The sequence below is a fragment of the Sinocyclocheilus rhinocerous genome, unplaced genomic scaffold (assembly GCF_001515625.1).
Source record: "Sinocyclocheilus rhinocerous isolate Xijiao unplaced genomic scaffold, SAMN03320098_v1.1 scaffold1401, whole genome shotgun sequence".
Classification (NCBI taxonomy): Eukaryota; Metazoa; Chordata; class Actinopteri; order Cypriniformes; family Cyprinidae; genus Sinocyclocheilus; species Sinocyclocheilus rhinocerous.
In genome coordinates this window covers 60384-84407 of record NW_015637536.1, presented here as the reverse complement: position 1 = coordinate 84407, position 24024 = coordinate 60384, and the positions used below count along the sequence as shown (strand labels likewise).

The following is a 24024-nucleotide window of genomic DNA, read 5'->3' as shown; positions in this document are numbered from 1 at the left end:
GATAAAGCTGAAAAAACTAAATTGCACAAAAAAAAAAACAACAGAATCATGTTTGCATCCATAACCAGTGTTGTTTCATTTCTCCTGACGGCCAGATATGGTGTTACAGGAGTAGATGACCCATACCAACAAAGTCACAAGTAAAGTAACAGAAAACCAAGGATTACTGGTGAAGTACAGCCAAACTCACATCCTGAGATGAAGAAACACTGACATTCTCACTAAAGTACAGGCAAAGGACCATCTCGCTGCAGCACAGAAGTTGTAACAGTCTAAAAGACTATTAACATGTTTTTCTGTTATTTTTGTTGGTCACTATTAAGGGGGCGCTACTGAGCTATGGGTAGTTAGGTATAAACCCTGTTCTTGACTCACAAGCTGAAGTCCAAATTGGGAAACTTTGGTTTAACGCCCAGTGTTAGTAAGCAATGTGCCATTTTTTTTTTTTTTTGCATTTTTGTATCATTTATTGTGTATTTAGTGAGTCTGTAGAAGTGGAATTTTCTAACAGCATTTATTGTTGATTGTAAAGGGGCTTCATGCTGTGACTATTTCGCAGAGTGGGTTAGCGTGGGATGCTAGACCTGCATGGTGCGTTCTGCACAAATAGCAGCACGGAGCCTTTAACATTTCATTTTGTGCTGGATGAAAAGTGAGTGTATGATACATGTCAACCTGTGTGAAGTCCTGTTTGTGGATGATGCTTCGCGAGGACTGTATATATCTTTTTTTTTTCCGTTTGGGAGTTCAACGTGAACTGTGGACTAAATATTTGTTTTTGCAACACTTTCATTACACTTTTCTTTTTTTTTTTTTGCTTATGGGCTATGGACATTGACTGTTTGGACACTCCTCATCTACACCATTGTCAACCAGATAAGATTTACCATTTTCTTTATTTCTCTGATGTGTTTGGGTTAATTTGTAAATGTGGTATTAAGCTTTTCTGTAGTGGGAAAGTGGCATGAAGCATTCCTAATGCAATACATATCATTACTTATTTTTGAACTTCTGTGATTGTTATCTTTTTGCATGTGTGAAAGCAGGGAGCCATTGTTGTAAAATATTTAACATGTAATACGAACAAACGCCGGGGTCCTCCCAAATACATATGTATAAGCAAAGCTTTTGCATGACAGGGTAGTTATAATGTCAGCAAGAGAAACACCCCTGAAGGCAGCTCACTAAGAAGAAACAGCCCTGGTGGAATGACAGGTGATGGTCTCAGGCATGGGTTGCCAAGCATATGGCATGCCAAAACAATAACCTCAACAACCCACCTCAATGGCCTCTGCTTAGAGGGGCACCTTCATTAGCAACCCTATAATGGACAAACAACTGTTCTGATCGTCTTAACGGTGTTGTAACCTTTACATAACACCTCAAGGTTTGCACGGAAGCAGAATGTTATTCAAGAACTGCTGGTTGGAATTAACAGCTCATTGGACTGAAATAAACTGGTGCAAGTGCACCTTAGGAAGGAAAGCCAGATTGGGCCAAAGGATAACAGCAGTACCCTCTGGTTTCCATCTCATGCAGGACTGACTCACAAATGATGCAAATGAAGCCACGGCCAGGAAGCAGGCTGCTTTTAAGGATTTCCACCTAAGATCTGTATCCTCAAACGGTTCAAAAAGTAGGTGACAAAGAGATTCCAACACCAGAGATAAATTGCACAGAACCAGAACAGCAAGCAGGTTAAAGGCACTTTGCAGGTGTCCTTAAAAAAAAAAAACCTGCAAACTAGGCTGTGGGAGCCCAGAGAAAAACAGTCCATATGCATGGTGTGCAGAAACAGCCACCACATAAAAAAGACATAAAAGATGGAGGCTGCCTTGCCACTGTCAGGTTGGAAATAAATTTTGCAGGACAGTGGGTCCCCAGAAGCAGGGTTGAAGACCTCTGGTATATAATATTTGCACATCAGGGAGCCGCTATCAATATGCAGGGTATTGAAATCACTTTTGAATAAGCACTCGCTATTCACTTTCACTTTTGAGATCACGCGCACTCTGTGTAAAGGGAGCACATCTTACAAAGTTATTTATATATTTATTATTTATATAAGTTATATAAAAAGATATTTGTCAATGAGCTCAGGATCTGTCGAGCAGCAAATCCTCCATCATGGTCTTGTCAGTCATCTCTCCTTACTCTTGACCCGTGATCAGTGAAATCTGACTCCTGCAGCTTGTGTATGGAGCAGAGCAGACACTTTCAGTTTAGAATTGTAGCGTATGTTTTCCAACTGAACTAAATAACTTTTATTTCTATAAAAAAGCAAAATGACAGAGGGGGCGGTGCCGCGGTGGGCAAGTAATGTAATTGGTGTAGGACCAAACTCAGTGTAACACCGACTACCACAGCAAGCCAATGTTTATGTAACTTCAGCATTCTTGTTATGTGCCAAATCGCAGGACCCACGCTATATTTTTTGACCATCCACTCCTGCCCGTAGCAAAGGTAAAACCGCCTGCTCCTGCGAGATGCTCCCAATCTATTTGTGTATAAGCAGCCCTAGAGTTGAGTGCAGTGACTGAGAGTTCACAGTACAAGGCAGTAGCTCCCAGTGGCCAGACCAATAACTGAAGACAGGCCGGGTCTATATGCCAAATATGGCTGTCCTGCTGGGATACCTCCTGAAAGGAAGGTGCCTTGGTCTGCCCACCAAAAAGGTTAGGAGCAAGGAAAACTATCGTTTGGACAACCACCATGGTGGTCAAATACATCCTGTGTCTGGCCTGAGCAATTCTGTGAAAAAGTGCACGCATCTCCAGCTAGACGTCATGGGCTGGGCGTCATGCAGTTTCTCAAGAGAGAGCTGCTGAATTGGATCAGGTCTACCACAACAGTAGGAATGCATCCCGAAAACAGTTAGTACATCCATTGTACATTATCGCCAAAACCCAAGAATCGGTGATGAGTAAGTGCTCATCACCGAAAACACACATCAGGATGCTTCTCTGTTGGCACAATCAGTTTTCCAGATTTCCCAAACAGTCAGAGGGGAGCTTCATCAGAAAAAATAAACGGATTTCTGCTGTTCAAACCTTGTGCAAAACTTGTCCTTGATGTTTTTCTTGGAAAAAAGTGGCTTCTTTGACAACAGGCCATTGTCCTAGTCTTTGCCTCACTGTGTGTAGATGCTCTCATATCCACCGGCTACCAATACTGAGCAAGCTCTGTGCTGCTGGTGACACTCCTCAGCAGATGTCCTGGCGCTTGCTAGACACTCCGGGATGTCCTGAAGCCTTCTCCACTGCAACTGAACCTCTCTTCCTGAAGTGCTTGATGATTCGGTAAATGGTTCTGTCAGGTGCAAAATGTATCCAGCAATTTCCTTGCATGTCAGGCCAATATGATTATGGCTGTACGTCTTTCTGTGGAGGTAATCATTGCTAACACATGAGTACAATGATATGAGGCACTTCCTTCTTTCCTCCTTTTGTAGCAATCAAGGCCTGGGTACACTTCACTTTCCACGTTCCGTTCCATCTCGTGCACAGCACGCCCGCACAGCTCAAACGCGGATGAGCGCGAGTGTGACACATGTGCAGTATCACCTAGTAGACTTGTTCAGTCTCAACATTCACCTCGCGCCTGCACTGTTGTATGAGGACCACACGCAGTGTGCATGGACGTCCGCTGACACTTCTGATGACAAAAGCTGCGTCACACGGACAGTGTGCGGACCGCTCCGTAACGTGGACGGCCGAAGTATACTTTGGACTTAAGTCTGCTCTTATAATCCATTCAGAATGATAGGGTGATTTCACCAGACTAGTACTCGTTCACACTTTCCCATGTGCTGATGATATCATTAGTGAAATTATGTTAGCTACTCATTTTGTACCAGGGCCAAAACAAAACTGTTTAGTTTTTTGTCAAAGTTGGCCAATGTTAGCTTTTTGCCGTTATTTAAAATGCATCTTATTACTCTGCACAATAATCTAGAAAGAATGAATGCGAATCAACACAACAACAATGAAAGCAGCAAACTAAAACTAGCAGCAAAACAGCTGTCGGAATACTGCTGATCCCTCAAGCACAGACCTAAGGAATGCAATTTACACAATTTATATTTCATCTTAAAATTAAAGGGGTCATATGATACTGCTAAAAAGAACATTATTTTGTGTATTTGGTGTAATGAAATGTTTTTATGCGGTTTAAGGTAAAAAAAAAAAACACATTATTTCCCACATACTGTACATTATTGTTTCTCGAAGCAGATATCGTCATCTTTTGGAAGGCCAAACAAAGTAGTTTCGCTTTCACAACAAAACACACAGCGCCTTCACGACATGGCAGCAACAATAATACTACAGCGAGAATAAAAGGTACGCCTTCCTTCTTTGCGTGAACATTTGGGCGGCGTTATGCAAATCTTCCCACATAGTGATGTAGATATGTGGGGGCGTGTTAGAACGAGCCGTTTTAGGTAGGCGTGGTTGATTCTTAACTTTTATAAAGAATATCTCTTTGGATTTGAGACTTTAGTCTTTGCAACTTTACAGATCTTCTTTATGCACCAAGAGCTTGTAACATTCCAAAGAGAAAGGAAAACTTGAAATTGCATCATATGACCCCTTTAACAAATGTTTTTAGTTATAAGTTTGAAATCACCATGAAATCAACAGACTTGATTGTCTTTGTAACACTTAAATACGCCAAAACTGCTTCATTAAACAGAACAAGCATTTACATGACTTACTTCAACCACACCAGCAGATCCGTTCACCACCTCAAAGATCCCCGTCTCCTCCAGCGACACCTGCATACACACTACAGTTAGTCCAGCACAAACCCATCCATTTCTATGCAGTGGAAAGATGCGTCATAAAAGAAAACAGGGACACCACAGCTTTTCAGACCTTCAGATCTCTCAGTCGGGTCTTGGCAAGGGTGATGTACTCTTGCAGCAGAGAACGATACTTTCCTCCGATGTACGGAGGATGCATTACATGAACCTAAAGAGCAAGCATAGGAATGAAAGGAAATATGAAGGGAGATCAGTCCAAACAGCAGCTTCATCAGTGAGCACAAAGATGTTTTATAAACTGACATTACAAGGTTTTTGACATTTAATTGGTATTGGGTTGCACTTAGATCACAGAACCCTGAGTGCGTGTCTGACCTTTAGATACTGTGGTGGTTCATAAGGAACGAGGTCTGACAGGAACTTCAGGAGAAACACAGTGGACTTCTTGCCTTTAGCATGATAACCGCTGGAGCCACCAAATGACAACTAATAAAGCAAATCACCACCAATAAATTAAACACCAGGCAGAAGAAAAATACAAAAACAAGATATTATTTAAAAAAACATCATCTCAAATTTAGGTAAAGGCTACTAAAGCATTTAATATGTGAGTGTTTGGAGACAAAGCACAGACTTTAAACCAATCACTGTATGGGGGAAAGACAGCAGGACCCTCGAGAGACGCCTGACGGGCCAACAGGAACAACGTGATCATCTTCTCCACATCGTAACTGTCAAACGCTGATCTCAGCAGCCTGGACAGTAGATCTGAACACAGAGACAGACACTGCATGACGTGTTATTACTCCCTCAGTATTCATTCATCAGAAGCTGAAGAGCACTGGCGTGTACCTGTGAGGCAGCACTGTGTCTGAGAGTGATATATCAGCAGATGAGACAGACACGAGAGAATGTGACGCCAGTTCACCTCATGAGTCTCTAAGACCTGCTGCATCTGACTCAGCACACACTCCACACTGAAGACAAGACAGATCTGACAGACAGACAGAAGGGACACAGATGTTACTCTGGGTCAGACATAGAGTTCTCTCTCTTTTCAAAACAAGAAATGGACAGTTTAAGCAATAGCACACTGTATCACAGTTATTGACAGCTAAGCAGTAAAGATCTGGCGCCCATCCATGGTAATATTTCATAAGGCCGGAAGAATGATGGGACAGGTGGGTCCTTGAAGATCTTATTGACAAAGAGAAGTGCCTTTATATAAAGATATGGATGAATTCAGAGCCAGTGGAAGAGGTATCTTCAGTTTATTTTTGATGGTCTCATCAGGTTTAGTGGACACAAGTAGTAATGGCACTGAGAGAGATTTGAAGGTCCTCTGCTGTGTGTTCAGGGAATGTTCCAGTATCTTGTTCTTAACAAACATCTGTCTGAATTTGTCCCTGTTAGGTGTAACTGTGTCATTGAGTGTTAAAGGAGTAGTTCACTTCCAGAATAAACATTTCCTGATCATTTACTCTCCCCCATGTCATCCAAGATTTTCATGTCTTTCTGTCTTCAGTCGCAAAGAAATGAAGGTTTTTGAGGAAAACATTCCAGGATTTTTCTCTATATAATGGACTTCAATGGAGACCAACGGGCTGAAGGGCCAAATTGCAGTTTCAGTTAGCTCTTCGTCTGTGTACTACGGTTTAGAAAGGTAGGGTAGGGCGAAAAACTGTCAAAATCGTCTGGCATTGTGTTTTACCTTTTTTGTAAAGGGCATTTGACTTTCTTTGCACGTTAGTTTTGGTGGTCGGTACTTCCGCCTTCGTCACGCGTGACCTTTCCAACCTTTAATCTGTAAGTGAACTAATCCTTTAAGGGATACTCTTGATCTGAGCTCGAGGCAAATCACACTGAATAAGCTCAGGTTACTCTGTGTGTAGTGAATACGTTCAAAGAGTATAAAAGTAATTTACCTTCGAAAAAAGAGCCGTCAATAATGGAAGCGTTTTAGCAAAGCTCCATTCACTCTGTACAGCGATGACATCTGACACTACACAAATCACAATTATAAGCAATTACACACACTTCAAACTGCTACAAAGATAAATGACAAACAGAAAAGAGTAGGGCTGGGTATCGAGTTCGATACTTTTTAGGCACCAACCAAATTGCCTCGATGCCATCAAGTATCGAAAAACGTCTTGTTATTTGCTACCAAATTTTGAAACCTAAGTGGTTAATCTGGTCAACGTCAGTGAGCCAATAAGCATGCAGCAATGCTTGATGTGCCTAAATCAAGTGCTGGTGGTTGGCTCTGGTGAGGCTGGGCAGGATTGTGGCATCTTCGAATATTCATTGATTATTATGGTGAATGACGTCAAGTTGACTGTTGCAAAATTGGCAGATGCGTCTACGTGCTTGGAGCTGTCGAATGAGGTATCTACCTATACATATCTATGCTAGTTTACCCATTCTGCCCAGAGGCACGACTCACACGTGAGGCTGCAGTGTATAAGTTAAGCATCCAAACCTCCATAGATGTAAGGCTACATTTACACTAGTGTGTTTTTGTTTTAAAATTAAAACGATCCTCATCCATACTGGCGTTTCAACTGCATTTCAGAAAAGATCTCCGTCCACACTACACGACCGAAAACACTATGCATGCACACTGTAGCATCATGCTACACAAGACAATTTATAAGATTTATAAGATTTTTTTTAATTTTTTTTATGGGTTTAGCTGTTGATTTAAATTTTAAACTCTGTATTTGTATCATTGTATTGTGTTACTGTGAAGCACCTTGGTCAGCATTAATGTTGTTTAAAGGTGCTATATAAATAAAGATGACCTTGACCTTGACCTATACTACACTTTTACTCAAAACTCACTTTAAACCACCATAGAGTGTTTGTAATAACTCTCGATTGCAATCTAATATATGTTTTGGCCATATAATGTTGCTGAAATATGCTATTTGTAGCCTTTTCTATTAGCTAATCGCTACACCTGCTTAGCATTTCTCATGTAAACACCCTGTATTGTTGTGACAATTGCCAGAATCGCATAAAAATCACAGACAAATCATATACTGTCATAATCTCGTGTTTATTAGCTTCATGTTTCATCTGTAGAAATGTTTTCTTGGGTTTCTTCTGTACAGAACTGAACGCAGAAGTGTAATAAATGTTCGTCATCAGAAGAGACAGGGCGGGTTATGAACGTGTAATATGAGATATGACATATGAGCAGCGAATGAGCTTCCTCTGAGTCAGAACAGTGATCGCGGAAGAGAAAACACAGGCAGACAGTGCATAAAAAAGCAAAAACCAAATATATATATATATATAGCTGCAAGCAGCGATTATCGGGGTTCAAGCGCTTTAAGGAATTTAAGGACATACAAAAAAATACATTACGTATTATTTAACAAGCTAGTAACCACCTAAATCAATAATTTAAAAAAGCATTTTTGGCAAATCCAGGTAATGTATCCAGGTAACCATAGAAATATGATTTTTTTACGTTTATGACTGGTATAGCGCCACCTATGGTTGGATTGGAGGAATTCGCAGAGTAGGTTTTTTTAAATAAATGTAAATTATTTAAAGAACAATTTGATAGACAGCAATGGTCCTACAGGCAAAGTTGTTCAGAATGAGGAGATCGATCGTACGATGTGGAGATCTAATGTATGCGTGAATATATGAACATTTTCTGCAATTTGAGGTCATTTACCATAGAAATATAGTGTTTTGTTATAGTGTTATAGCGCCACTTGTGATCCGATCTCCATAAAACGTTTCATGCTTGTTTAGAATCACCTGTCGCATGTGCTCACCAAGTTTCGTGAAGTTTTGAGTTTTTGTTTAGGCTTTATAGGCTCTTGGGTATATTTGGACACGCCCCTTTTCTAAACGACCCCCTTATAGCTACCCAAAGGGTAAAGATCAAAATTGTTTTTGATAATTATTGACCTAGAGAGTCCAGAGAATTGTACTGCAATGTTTTTTTTTTCCCAGATTGAGTGAAAAACCTAGGACTAGTTCACAAAAGTAGGTTTTTTACATATTCTCAATTATTTAACAAACAATTTGATTGACAGCAATGGTGCTAGAGGCAAAGTTGTTCGGAATGAGGAGGTCTACATATGATATGAATATTGTGTGTATGTTTGAAAAACCCCACAATATACAAACGTTTACGCCCTTGAAAAATGCAATATTGCCTCCCAGTGGCCAATTTCTTTCAAATTTCTCACAGACCTTTAGGGCCATGAGTGAAACAGGTCCACTGAGTTTTGTTTCGATCGACCTCCATTAACCTTGTCTAATAGGTGCTCAAACTTGAGCCTGCGACTAACGGTTTAGGAGTTATGAGCGATTTCCTACTTTTAATCGCTGTAGCGCCCGTCAGGTCGACTGGGGCGAGCCTTGGTGACGTTGTAGACAGTGTAAGTACTACCATCCCTCCAAGTTTCAAGTCTCTACAACTTACGGTTTGTTCTGCCCAATCAGTTTTGCATGGAGATTGCTGATCTAACAATTACAATTGGGTTTCAACGCTACACGCTTGAACCCCTAAGAAAAAAGACAGGTAGACAGCGCCGGAAGCAGCTAATACTCATCAGATCGCGTAAATCAGTAAAAAACGAGTAGAAATTATGATTCTGTCTAAGCTATGCGTTTTAAAACGGAAATCCCACTAGTGTAAATGTAGCCTAAAAGATGTGGAAGCTGAAAACCATTTGAACTATTAAAACTATTTGCACTGATTTATTGTGTTGGTTACATTTTGTTCCTTTGCACAGTGGCTCAGGAGATGAGGCTTTGAGTCTGTAAAAACATCAACAAACTGAAAAAATAAAACAATGTAGCGTCTGGACCAATCAGACACACCATTTTTCATTTGATTTAACAAATCAATTATTCATTAGATTAACAAACGTTCAGACCCCTCACCCAATAAACATATTGGGTGCCAAGTTGTCTGTGAGTCTTACTTGTATCACACTTGACGTTGGTCATTGTTTGCTCATAACTGCAGATTTATGCTACAGGCTCTGTGTAGAGTTGTACAGTAAGAAAGTAATTTCCCTTAACCAGGAAATTAACGTTCTTAGAATTGACAGACAGTTGACCCTGAGAGGTCAAGTAAATATCTACAGCGGATCTAAATATTTATAATTAATTATAACTAGTTATGATTAATTATTCATATTTCCCCATGAGCTGATTCGCTACAACAAGTTTTAACCAAAAACGGATTTCATAAAATTGGAATAGAAAAAAAGTATTGTTCAAGAACCGGTATCGAAGTCAAGGTATCGGTATCGATCTTGAACATTTTTGAACGATACCCAGCCCTAGAAAAGAGGTTCCCGACACACTGTCAGTCTGTGCTTTAGTAGACTAGTTTTCAGTGTCTCTTCCTGCAGGTCTGTAAGTATGCCATTGAAACAATCACTCAAATGACTGGTTTAAAAACTACTGGAACCATTTCATTGGTGTAGCAAAAACAGACTTCTCGTTAACTTCTTGTTTATTAAGCAGTCGCGGTCGTGCTGAGATACAGAAAGTCTAAACTCCAGCACTCTTGTCTATGTGATATTACTCAAATCAGGGTTCCCACACCTTGGTTAACTTAAAATTCAAGGACTTTTCAAGGACTTTCCAGATCCAATACCCTCAAATTCAAGGACTTAATGTGGGGTCACATTTCAAGTGAAAGCAAGGTTACATCGTGCTACCTTGTAAGATACATTGTTACAGTTTTCATGTGTCAAACACAACTATGCAAAAAAAGCATTTTTTTTTTTTGCATTTTTTTTTGGCCATATGACAGAGATCTGATATTCTGTGTCGTATTTCTGTTTTGCATAATCCTATACTGTATTCTAAAATGATCTGATATTAACTTTTGCATGGATTTTATTGAAAAGAGCTTAGGCTCATGTAACCAGAAGTTTTAGGATATATGAATATGCTTTTAAGTTTTTCTTGCCTCATGGGTTATATTTGTGATGCAGAAAGAGTGTGTGCTTTCTCTATGGTCCTGTGTGAGAGTGGAGCCCCTCATCATTCACATGCACAGTGTGTCTGCCATCTTAACACACGCACAATCCAAAGTGCTTCATGAACAGTCTCCAGAGACACCTCCTCCAACTTGCTCTCTCTTCGTGCACTTTTTTGCTTAGCCACACAATAACAGCAGTTATGGAGAGCAGATGTTCAATGATCTGAAAGCTAATAAGCAGTCTTCTGACCCTCACTCTGAGAGTCACTTCACCTAAATGCTGATCTTAAGCGATTTCAACAAAAATTAGTAGTAATCTAATTAAAATTTTGCAGCTAATTTAAACTAATTTAAATTTTGCAGATAAGAGAAATCAACAACCGTCGAACAATCAGCAGTTAAGAGTATAATACGGGAAAAGGCGGGGCTCTGGATTTTTATTGGCCAATGTAAACAGAGCCATAATTCTCTACAGATGGTCATGAAATATTCACCAGTACTGCAGTGGTGTGCTGTCAAAACCTGCCACAGCTTCAGAAAACACTAAGAAATGGACCCATTAGGAAGTTAGAAATTTATAACCCTGACAAAATATTTTCCTAACCATAGCAGATCAGTGTACTATGATATTATTCCAGTGCTTAACATACTTCTCCAGGGAACGTTAAAAGCTCTTGCTCATTTTCCATGCATCAGCACTGGAGAAATGTGTATATGAGAAAAAAGATACAAGCAGTCAATTGTCCATTAAATTCCAAGTTTAAATTCCACAGTAGTGTAATGATCTGTATAAAGGCTGTCAACACTTAAACATTTACCAGTTGCTTCGAAATGAACTACATGATATGCTGATTGATTAATTATAGTCACAATTACTTGCATATCAATATTTTCTCAGAAAAAATCCCAATCATTGAGAATGACTAATACGCGCTGAATAAACATTACAAAAACTAGTTTTAGAAGATTTTGGCCAAAAAATAAAAATAAATTCCATGACTCATCCTTTCATCCATGATTAATATTTTGTTTTATAAAAATCTTTTTGTAAACAAATTTGTTCAAATACAGTAACTTTAAGCAAAAATACTAACATACAACAAATCCAATATAAAGTCCATATAACACACTTAACCCAACACAAATTGTTTAAAATGGGAATGACAGATTCAAACAAATGTGTGCATTGCAATCACAATATACAAGATCAGGGTTCCCACACCTTGGTTAACTTAAAATTCAAGGACTTTTCAAGGACTTTCCAGATCCAATACCCTCAAATTCAAGGACTTAATGTGGGGTCACATTTCAAGTGAAAGCAAGGTTACATCGTGCTACCTTGTAAGATACATTGTTACAGTTTTCATGTGTCAAACACAACTATGCAAAAAAAACATTTTATTTTTTTTGCATTTATTTTTGGCCATATGACAGAGATCTGATATTCTGTGTCGTATTTCTGTTTTGCATAATCCTATACTGTATTCTAAAATGATCTGATATTAACTTTTGCATGGATTTTATTGAAAAGAGCTTAGGCTCATGTAACCAGAAGTTTTAGGATATATGAATATGCTTTTAAGTTTTTCTTGCCTCATGGGTTTACATTATCTTAGCAAGCAAAGCAATTCAACTTTGAGGTACCATTGTAGTAGTTTCGTGCGCGCGTGAACGTCATGGCAATGTACAACAAAAAGTACCTCACGTGGGAAACACTTAACGTAATGCGTAAATGCGCGTAACTAACCCAAATCAAGCAAGCTAGTATGCATAGTCCACGAAGTGTTGGCGAAATAACACATTAGCGGACCAGAGGGAATAATATAGGATTTTTTCCAGAAAACTTCTTGCACAAAATAAATTCAAGCATTTTCTGTATCTATGTATGTTTATTTTCAAAAACTTTCCAGGGCCTTGAATTTTTATTATTTTTTTCCAGATTTTTTTCAGGATTTCAAGGACCCGTGGGAACCCTGTCAAATATAGACTGACAGAATGTTAGACCGTCAACACACTACAACCATCTCTAAGCTGTGTTTCTAAAATTCATACTGTACCGTCATGTTCTGTATGTGCTGTTCACTTGTTTATTGTTAAAACAACAACAACAATCTGCCCTTCGCTTATAAAACATGAAGGCAACATATTTAAGAAATAAATCAGATAGAAGTCTCACCTTTATAAATGGGTCGGTATGTAAAAACACGCATGAGCGTGTGCGTGAAGAACCTCTGCAATGTGTCTTCAGAAACACAGCCACCAAACACTGAGACGTCAAACACTTGAACCCTAACAGAATCAGAATCAGAATGAGCTTTATTCGCCAAGTGTGTGCAAACACACAAGGAATTTGTTGTAGGCTTTTTTAGGAGCTCTTGGTACAAACATACATACATACAGTACATACATATATGACATTGACAACAGAAAGAACATTTAAATACGAAAAAATAAAAATAATAATAATAAAAATAATAATAATGCGGTATGCATCTGGAACAGAAGATTTATGTACAAATGTGTGCATTATTTACTGTACAGCTGTTTAAATAAAAAATAAATGTACTGTATGTATCTATATAATACTTGAGAGAGAGGCAATAATTAGTTGGTAAGACGTGGTAATTTCTGTTTAAGCTGGAGATGGCATGGGGGAAAACTGTTTTTATGCCTAGATGTGTTCTAGTGCACAGAGATCTGTAACGCCTGCCAGAGGGGAGAAGTGCAAACAGGTTGTGTCCTGAACAACAATCATGGCCATCCATGTGACATTACACTGGCCAGAACACATCTGCCTCTGTTTCTGAATAATGTGAGAGTTATTCCATGTCAACTCGACAGAGCCTCCCAGAATGGATTACTCATTTTCAGGGATGAAACAGTAATGCATCTGGAAGCTGACTTCCACATTTCAACCAAATTTGAAGCGGGATTTAGGTTATATAGATTATGCAGGAACATCTTAACAATGCAAACATTTTTATTAAAAGTTTGTCGGTAATCACATTTTTTCTTTCTAGCTTCCTAAATGAAAACTTCTGTTAAATCACTTCTTCACCATAAACCTAATGCTAAATTAAAATGCTAATTAAGATGAAAAATAAATAATTTTTTGTGTGTATTTATTTATATAGAAAAATATATATCACCAGCATACTAAAATACATAGAGATACAAAAAAAAGTAACTGAAATTGAATGATCCATAACCATTTATCACCTCCAAACCTCTGATCATATACTTTTATTTAATAATTATTCACTATTAACATTTACCAGAAGTCAGCGGCTGACGTCTCGGTGCCTTTAACACTCAGTGAGTCCAGGAGCCCTAAAGATCAAACACAAATCATATTACTCTATAATAATTTAGCTCATGATTTTTTTTTTTCAATTATTAAACAAAAATAGTTTTGTTTTTTTAAGTTTACTATTTATTGAAAAATATAACCTGCATGTGCATGTACTAAAATACATAGAGATACAAAAAAAAAGTAACTGAAATTGAATGATCCATAACCATTTATCACCTCCAAACCTCTGATCATATACTTTTATTTAATAATTATTCACTATTAACATTTACCAGAAGCCAGCGGCTGACGTCTCGGTGCCTTTAACACTCAGTGAGTCCAGGAGCCCTAAAGATCAAACACAAATCATATTACTCTATAATAATTTAGCTCATGATTTTTTTTTTCAATTATTAAACAAAAATAGTTTTGTTTTTTTGAGTTTACTATTTATTGAAAAATATAACCTGCATGTGCATGTGAACTACACATTATCTAAAGTGTACATTTCTCAGTGTAGTTTAGCATGATATTCAGCGGTGCGTCACAGACTTACATGAGATCATGGAGTCCAGAATCCAGCAGCATGTCTGAGAGAGGTTATGAGCGGAGTCTTCAAACGCCCTCCGCACCAGAACACACACTACAGCTACAGCACAACCAATAAAAACACACCACACTACTGGAGCACAACCTCATCCAAAAACACAGAAGAGCAGGAGTGTCCAAACTCAAACGATGAGACCGAGCTGAAACAACTTTGGAAGTTTTATCATGAATTGAAATGGAGACATCACACACTGGATATGTGGATGAGTTAATACAGGTCATTATTTGAACACAAGGACCATATCTACGTGTATTTCTATGTGGGTCAGTGAAGAATAATCTAACTTAGTATTTGTTCTTTTCTTTTTCTTCATTTGAATAATTTAACTATTACACTGTATTGGTTCTTTTTTCCTTTTATTCATTTCTGCATGTTGCTTTGCACGATTTTCATTTGGTACTGTTAATTTGTATATTTATATGCAATGCCTTGGCAACTTTTAAGTAAAATATTATAAAGTATACTAAATAAAAAACTCAGACCGAGAAAGAACAGGTGCAAGGCAGTGATGTGAGTCAGAGAAATATTTCTTACTGGAGAGGATGTGATGTCGTATCTGTTGGTCATCCGGTGTGGTGTTCATGGAAGCACATAAAGCTTTCAGCTGATCAGTGATCCATGCGCTCACAGCTGCATCTCTGATCATCACATCAGAACATCACATGTGGCGACTGCTCTGACTACAGAATGCCTGATGATCATTTATCTCCTGTATCTCATGTCATGACTGCATTACCTTTCCAGCATGAAGTCCAGCGTGAGGATGTTGTGAGTGTGTAGATGATAAATCACCTCCAGCACGGGCTGTGTGCACATAAAAACAAACCAGTCTCACTGCAGTCTCACTCACACACACACAGCAATCACTACTGAATTCACAGAAGCCTGTTTCTGAGTAAAGCAGAGAAAAGCATATTTTAAGCAGCTGTCCTCATGGGGACATCAGGTTGACTTCAGGTTTTACCGTCAATAGCTTTACTACGGCCATATACAATAAAGGCAAAACCTGCTCCACACTCACACTTACACACCTGAAGCTTCCAGTATTCCTGCCAGAGGAGCTCGGGACTGAATATTCCAGCAGACATCAGCGCTTGAGCCGACTTCAGTAATGCACACACATCAGACTGTTAAAAACACAGTTTTAATGCATGAATACATCCATCAGAACGTAAAAGCAATCAGCTGTATCAGTACAGGGCTCCAGACTAACATCTGAGAGCAGTGGCACCAGAACCACTAAGATCTACAGGTGGTGGCGTCAGGAGCAGATTTGGTAGCGAATAATAAAGATCATTTAATCATAAAATGACTATTGTTTTACATTAATAAATGCAGTTTCTAATAATATGACATGCTTATCTCTTGGTAATGCACATTTGACAGTAAAGCACTGAACTTGAATTGGGAAGCACACAAAATGTACTTTTTTTAACAACAGTAATGTGCGAAATATAATTTTATAAGGAAAATTAAGATATTCTACTCTTATTAAATGTACCATTATTCTTCTATAGTATTATCTGGAACTGACCGACAACTTTAGTGAGTGCTCTTGCTTTATGTGCGATTCAGTCACAAACTGAGAAGTTTGTTTTTCAAGGCACTTTGTGACTTTTTTACTTCATACACACACAAAAAAAAGATTTCTTGATGATTTGATATTCTATAATAAATAGTGATTTTATCATTTCAAAATATAAAGCAAAAATTAGAAATGAATGACTAATAAGCCAATAAGTGGTCCTCTGCTGCCATCTACTGTCATCTACAGTCATTTTTTTTTACATAAGTGTTTGTTTACCACAAGGTATATTTTGGTCATCCCATTAAAATAACATTTAAATTGGATAATTTTTAGAGCTTTAAAGTGCTGGAAATAGTTGTGTGAAATACTTGAAAGTCACTGAAAAGTGCTTGAATTTCCCTCCTTAAAAAGGTTGTACAAACCCTGAAATGAGTAATGTAGTTAATAACATTTGACCGTTTCTGCCACAACACCATGGTTATAGTTAGCGTTACTACTTCAGGTTTTCTGAAGTACGTCAGCGCTGTTTGACCTGTTTATAACAGAATTCTGAGCAGAATTTGAATGCTTCTCACTGAATCTCACAGCGCTCTGCAGTAAAAGTGTTGTGAGATTAACACTGGTTTCCGAATAAACCTGTTTTGAGCTCGGTGGTCGCACCAGTGCGACTGCTTACAAAATGTAGTCGCACCGGCAGAAAAGCTGTTCGCAAAATGTGATCATTTGGTCGCAGTCTGGAGCCCTGCAGTATGTCACATACTCTCTGTTTAGTGTTCAGTAACACATGTTCTGTGTTTGTGTCTGTCTGTGTGATCAGATCCTCGATGTTTTCCAGCAAAACTCTCGCTGACAGCAGCGCGACCGGAACCCCCATCTGCTCCGATCTCCTCCGAAGCTCATTCTCTGATCAACATTAATACACAAAACCAACACAAACACATCAACAACACAATCACATTAAGATAAGCAGAAAAAAAGCAGTTTCAAAAACATGTTGATTCCACATCATTAAGCTTTCATAATTTATGAGAACTGAAGGCGCCAGCAGACGCGTCTCACCCAGAACAGATGTATGGATGCCTGTGTTGTGCTCCAGCCCTTCATATCCGTCACAGCTGATGCTTCTAATTTTATGATGTGACTGTGAATCACAGATTAAAGGTAATCAATGCAGTACCTGTAAACATCACTATACTATGATAATTATGATTTGTTAAATAACACTTATTAAAATCACGTCTTGTGTGTGGACTTTTAAGTTACTTCCCGTCTGGTGCCCCATTTCATAGGCTGCATTATAGTTCGTTTTTTATGCCCTTCCCTCCCTAGTCTCGTTGACTAGGTTTTACATCATTGATTACGTTTAACGAGTGTTCGCTACTGGCGGAACCGTTGCAATAGGCTGAACTGGAATGTCTTAAGCCCTTGATCACTTAGAATCCACTATGGAGTTGACTTATTATTTAAATAGTTTTTCCTTACGAGCTAGTTTGATGCAGCATTCTATATGTATAGGGAAGTCGTGGCCTAATGGTTAGAGAGTCGGACTCGTAACCCAAAGGTTGCAAGTTCGAGTCTCAGGTCCGGCAGGAATTGTAGGTGGGGGGAGTGAATGTACAGCGCTCTCTCCCACCTTCAATACCACGACTGAGGTGCCCTTGAGCAAGGCACCGAACCCCCAACAGCATAAATGGCTGCCCACTGCTCCGGGTGTGTGTTCACGGTGTGTGTGTGTTCACTGCTGTGTGTGTGCACTTAGGATGGGTTAAACGCAGAGCACTAATTCCTAGTATGGGTAATCATACTTGGCCACATGTCAAGTCACTTTAAAGTATATAGGTATGCTTAGGCAATTTTACACAATACAAAAACAAAAACAAAAATGGTATATTATATAGTTGTTTGGGATGGGGATAGATTATACGGGGCTGCCTGAAGTGTACATATGAAGTAGACTCGCTCACTCTGTCAAAATTGAGGGGTCGAGGGTCTGTACATAAAAACTTCCCTCGTTCACTTCACAAAGTAGAACACACTTTAAAATGGTGCTTAGGGAAGTTCACGAGTGTGTTTAAAAGTGAAGTGGAACGCAGCCCTAGTCAGTTTGTCAGTCCTACCAGAATTTTGCTATTTTTTATTTGAAACAATGAATCACGTTTGCTTACTTCATTTGGCTCGTGTCCAGCAGCTGTCATATAGTAGTTATCTCAGACATCGTTAGCTATTTGCGTCGATATGTCACAGATATATAAAAATATATCTAAATTACGACCTATGCTCTCAATGTCAAATGTAGAAACATTAAATAATGCGTTCATGTCCTCAAGGTTAGATTATTGTAATGCTTTATTGGGTGGTTGCTCTGTGCGCTAAATAAACAAACTCCACCTGGTCCAAAATGGAGCAGCTCGAGTTCTTACAAGAACCAGGAAGTACGACCACATTAGCCCGGATCTGTTAAATCTGCACTGGCTCAAATGCATTTTAAAATCTTGCTAATTATTTATAAAGCCCTGAATGGTTTAGCTCCTCAATACTTGAGCAATACTTGAGCAAGATCAGAACTGGAACACATCGCTCACAGGTCGCTGCTGCTCAGCCCCCTGGAGCGGCTTGGGTTGAGAATCAATTTAGCCAAGAGCTTTTTGTCTCCCAGCCAGCGAGTAGCTTTTCTGGGGACAGTTATTGATTGTGCCTGGATGCGGGCATGTATTACGTCGGAATGCTCCCTGACTGTTCAGTGGCAAGCGGCGTCATTCAAACTGGGGACTTCACGTCCCCTCAGGGCATTCCAAAGGATGCTCGGTCTCACGTCGGCCGCTTCCTCTGTGAGTCCTCTGGGCCTGTTTCACATGCGGCCCCACCAGTATTCGCTCAAAGCCTATGTCCCGTCCCGCGCTTGGCGCCTGGGACGTTTTCATCTTAAGGTAACCCACCGCTGCATCAGAGCTGTGGCCCCTTGGAAAACTCCCCACCTGTTTCAATCAGTTTCAAATGGCTCCTGGTCAAACCTGGAGCAATGCTTACACATCAACTGCCTCCAGATAATGGTGGTTCTTCTAGCCCTAAAAACCTTCCTGCCGGCATTAAGGGAGCTCCACATCCTGGTGCGTTCGGACAACATGATGATGGTAGCCTTTATCAATCACCAAGGCGGTCTCAGGTCATGCTCCCTTCACAGGTTGGCTCAACGTCTCCTTTTACGGGCACAATGCAAACTCAAAGGTGGACCGCTTCGCCTCAGAAGACAACTTTTACTGCTCAAATTACTTTTCGAAACGGTGAGATGCCCTAGCCCACGATTGGCCTAGCGCTCGCCTGTGTGCCTTCTACCGGTTGCCCTACTTTCTCAGGTCATCAGACGGGTTAGGGAAGTCAGATGCTTGGTCCTCTTGGTGGGCCTACTCTGGAGGAATCAGATGTGGTTCCGCGAGTAGATTCAGCTGCTATCGGTAGCTCTTGCATGCGAAGGGCATGATTTTGGCATCCTTGGCCAGAGCTGTGGAGCCTTAATGTTTGGCCCCTCAACGGGAGTCTTTGCAGCTCCCCGCGAGTGTAACTAATACCATTTTGGAGCCTAGAGCCCCATCTACAATACATCTTTTATGCCCTTAAATGGTCAGTTAAACATACATTTAAACATAAAACTTTAATAATCAAATGAATGAACACAAAACGAAAATAAAAGCGGCAGCCCCTCACGGATGACTGTCGCGTAAAACATAATAAAACAACAACATAAATAGTCCAGTCCTGGTCCTCTCTCGTCTTTCACTGTTGTCACTCCTCCTTTTTTTCTTCTGGAGCTCCTCCATGGGACTCGAGACCGGTGAGTGACGCAGGTGTCGCTCATTATCATTTACTCCACCGGCCTTGCTCCGCTCCCACGGCTCTCGGCCCCGCCCCACTCGTCACATACCCCCATCACCCCTCGCACACCAGGGGGTACCCTCGAGACTACGCTCTACTTCCCCCCCCCCCCCTCCGGGGGGGGGGAGCTGATCATGGTGACTGTGGCGTACCTGGGGGTAAGGACAGACGAGGCGAGAGAAAAGGAGATGGAAGGTCAAGGAGAGACAGAGACGAGAGAGGGGAGAGAGAAAAGTAAAAAAAAAAATTCTCGGTCCGGTTCCCAGACACCCTGCCGCTTGGTCCTCAACCAGCTGAGAGGCTCTCATTTGCTGTGCCATGCGATGGTATTGGACATCTTTGGTGGACGGCTTGATGCTCCTCCGCCTCCTGGCGATGGCTCCTCCGATTGAGGGCAGCCGGAAAGCGAGTCCCCCGTTCCCTGCTCCTCCCTAATCATGGCAGACGGCAGCAGGCTCCGGCCTCCTGGCTAATGGCGTCGACTCCTCTACTCCCTCTCGGACGGCAGCCACCCCTCCTCGACCCAGGTGCACGGCAGCTAGCCCTCCAGCCCACCTCGTCTTCCATCGTTCCAGAACCACCGCCTAGGGCAGCCACCGGCGGTCTCCGCTCCTTCATGCTGCCCGACCTCCTCAGCAGTGAGGGCTCTCTGACAGCATGTCCCTCCTTCCTCCCAGGTTTCGGGACCAATGTAACAAAGTTTGTAGATCGGGAAAAAGGAGGCGGGAACCGGCGAAACATTTAAACATAAATCTTTAATAATCAAATGAACAAACACAAAACAAAAGTAAAAGCGGCAGCCCCTCACGGACAACTGCCGCATAAAACATAATAAAACAACAACATAAATAGTCCAGGCCTGGTCCTCTCTCGTCTTTCACTGTTGTCACTCCTCCTTTTATCATTCCGGAGCTCCTCCGTGGGACTCGAGAGCAGTGAGTGGCGCAGGTGTCGCTCATCAATTTCTCCACCGGCCTCGCTTCGCTCCCACGGCTCTCAGCCCCGCCCCACTCATCACAGTCAGTCTTCTCTGACTGGTGCGCAGCATGGAACGAGGACCCATCATCTTGCAACTTGTCCTACTTGTTAACTTTTCTACAAGAGCTGCTGAATAAGGGGTGCTACCCTTCCACCCTCAAAGTATATGCGGCAGCCATTGCGGCGACTCATTCTCTCGTGGCTGACCAGTCCATCGGGAGAAACAACTTAGTCGTTAGGTTTCTGAGGGGAGCTCGGAGATTGAATTCGCCTCACCCTCATACTGTGCCAAATTGGGACTTAACTATAGTCCTCAGGGCCCTACGGGGCCCTCCCTTTGAGCCACTCCAGTTGGTTGACTTGCGGCCCCTGATGCTTAAGACCGCCCTCCTTCTGGCTTTAGTGTCAGTCAAGCGAGTGGGTTACCAGCAAGCACCGTCAGTCAGGGCTTCCTATCTTGAGTTTGGGCCTAACGACTGTAGAGTCGTCCTCAAACCAAGACACGGCTATGTGCCGAAAGTGTTCTCCAGTCCATTAAGAGCACAAGTCTTCACCCTTCTAGCGCTCCCCAATTCAGAAGGTTAGCAGGGTCCTAATTGGTGGTCGACCGACATATCGGCATCAGCCAATAAGTCTTTATGTGTGGCTGATATTTTTCAAAATGGATTATGACACCATATCGTGCATTTATGCTTCCTCTTTAAGACAAGCCACTTAGACGTGAAGCCAGCACCTGACAGTAAAATGAACAATTGTCATTCACTTTCTAACTTCTAAACTTTCTAAATTATTTTTATAATGAAACAGACAAGCAAAACAAAACAGATTAGAGACATAAATCTTTATTATTAAACAACTATCCCATACTATAATTAAAACAACCTGTTGCTCTGTAAACTAACTATATATGTATTGTACATAAAATACATGGAATTACACATACTATTTTTATTCCCAGTATTGCTGTGCTAAAAAAATTTCTTCAAGTAGAGGGTCCCACAACAAGAGGAATTCAAACACTGAGGCAGACAATGCTACAGAGCTTTGAAAAAAGGTTTTCCAAAATGGAAGAGAACAAATGTTTGGTGCTGGCAACCCTGCTGGATCCTCGTTATAAAGCCCATGTGTTTACAGCAGCAGACACACTGGATAAAGCCAAACAGTGGATAGTGGAGGAACATGCCACTGCCTCCGCACAACCAGAAGCCACTTCCAGAGAGGAAGGTCAACAAGTCCTCCAAAACAATCAAGGAGAGAGGCAGAGGAACCCACTGGTATTGTTGATTAAATTTATGCCAACATCCTCAAAGCTCAAACGGCTCAAGAAGGGAGAGTGAACATCACAGAGGAACTGAACCTTTACCTCAGGGAGCCAGTTATTGACAGAAACTGGTCTATCCCTGGAATGGTGGAAACAGAATGAGTCACGACTGAGCCTCCTTGCACCATTGGCAAGGAAATATCTCTGTCCTCCGCCCTCCACAGTTCCAAGTGTAAGAGTATTTAGTGAGGTTGGGGCCATTTATGAAAAGAAGAGGAGCAGGCTCACTGGAGAATATGCAGAGAAACTTTGTTTCCTGCATTACAACTTGTTTAACTGGGACTACTAACTAAAGGGACTTGTAATGCTGGAAGCACTTTAGTCTTTACATTTTGTTTTATTTGTGTGAACCAAAAAAGCTGACTGTGTAAAAGGGCTGCTTTCAACTTCACTAAAGCATTCATTTATTGATGTTACCTCATTGCATTTGTTAACATTTTGTTTGTTTAGGTGTTTCAATTATTTTTGTAAAATGTTGTAGCAGACAGAAGAAGCTTAACAAAAATGATATTGATTGAAGTTTTGATATTGATAGAATCAGGGTTTCTGCAGGATTTTAAAGCTCAAATTTAAGACTTTTTAAGACCTGCACGAATAAAATTAATACCATATGAACGGGGTAGGGCAATGTCTATAGTAACACATTAAACTGTAAAATGACTGTAAAAAGCATGATTTACAGTTGATACAAGTTTTCACAAAAACAAGTGTTTTATAAAAAAGTTTTATAAAATGATACACTTCACATTTCAGCCTTTAAACCATTTTTAATAAAATGAATGAGTCAAAAGTATTAATTATTATATTAATTTAAACAATTATCAATAAATTATTATATTAATTAAATAACATATAAATACATTTCACTGTTTAGGTTTATATAATGCATTATCTTCTTATCGATCCACCAGTTCACATTTACAGCTCTGTGTGTTTGCAGGGTAAAAACATTTTCAAGTCAATTTTCACATTGGTCTGAACAAAAACAACCCCGATACTGTGTTCCTGCAATACCAGAGGCTACAGTTTTACTACTATTTTTTTGTGACCGCGCCATCTAATATATAGTTTAAGTTTTAAATTCTGGGTTTTTTTTTAGGCCCTGTATATATATATACAGGGCCTAAAACTAACTTTTTGCCACACCCGCCAATGGCCGGTGACGTGATAAAATTTACCGGCAGTCATTACTACTACAATGACTAAACATATTTACAATGTTTTTAATTTGTCCTTTACTTTACTTACAAGAAAAAACAACAAGCAGATTTATTGATTTATATATAAATTTTTTGTCCCTAAAAAAACTTGAGATTCTTGTTCGGCAAACGGAGCATGCCATCGTGTTACACCTGTTTCACACATACTCAGTTTGCAGTGCGTATGTGGTGCGTATTTTTTTCTGCATCCATGTTAAAAGATTAGAGCAGGGCTATATAATTAGCTTCATTTGAGGGCCGAATTATCAAACTGAAAATTTGAAGGGGGCCAATGGGGTGGGGGACGTCCCGATCTCTTTCTGGGGGGACCTATAAAATTAGAAATTAAATTGAAATCGGAAACTTTAGTGCTGCCTGTCAATCGATTAAAAAAAATAATCACACATTTTTCTGTAATTAATCATTATTAATCGCATATTTATAGTCACAATTTCACACTGAACCTCCAAATTAATGTAGAAACAACATAAAGATA

The 24024-nt window shown here is 40.2% G+C and overlaps 1 protein-coding gene across 1 annotated transcript in view; it reads right to left on the bottom strand.

Moving 5' to 3' along the window:
• Positions 1-24024, bottom strand: part of LOC107748952 (FA complementation group A) — a 53115-nt gene that overhangs the window by 4396 nt on the left and 24695 nt on the right. Inside the window, exons 3-16 of the mRNA XM_016563974.1 lie at positions 17220-17301; positions 16921-17063; positions 15664-15759; positions 15369-15436; positions 15167-15270; positions 14579-14671; positions 14316-14370; positions 12907-13019; positions 6688-6764; positions 5615-5756; positions 5397-5530; positions 5138-5248; positions 4875-4970; positions 4715-4774 (exon numbers count right to left, since the gene is read on the bottom strand). Of these exons, the coding sequence (XP_016419460.1) occupies positions 4715-4774; positions 4875-4970; positions 5138-5248; positions 5397-5530; positions 5615-5756; positions 6688-6764; positions 12907-13019; positions 14316-14370; positions 14579-14671; positions 15167-15270; positions 15369-15436; positions 15664-15759; positions 16921-17063; positions 17220-17301 (1374 nt within the window). The remainder of the gene's footprint in view (positions 1-4714; positions 4775-4874; positions 4971-5137; positions 5249-5396; positions 5531-5614; positions 5757-6687; positions 6765-12906; positions 13020-14315; positions 14371-14578; positions 14672-15166; positions 15271-15368; positions 15437-15663; positions 15760-16920; positions 17064-17219; positions 17302-24024) is intronic.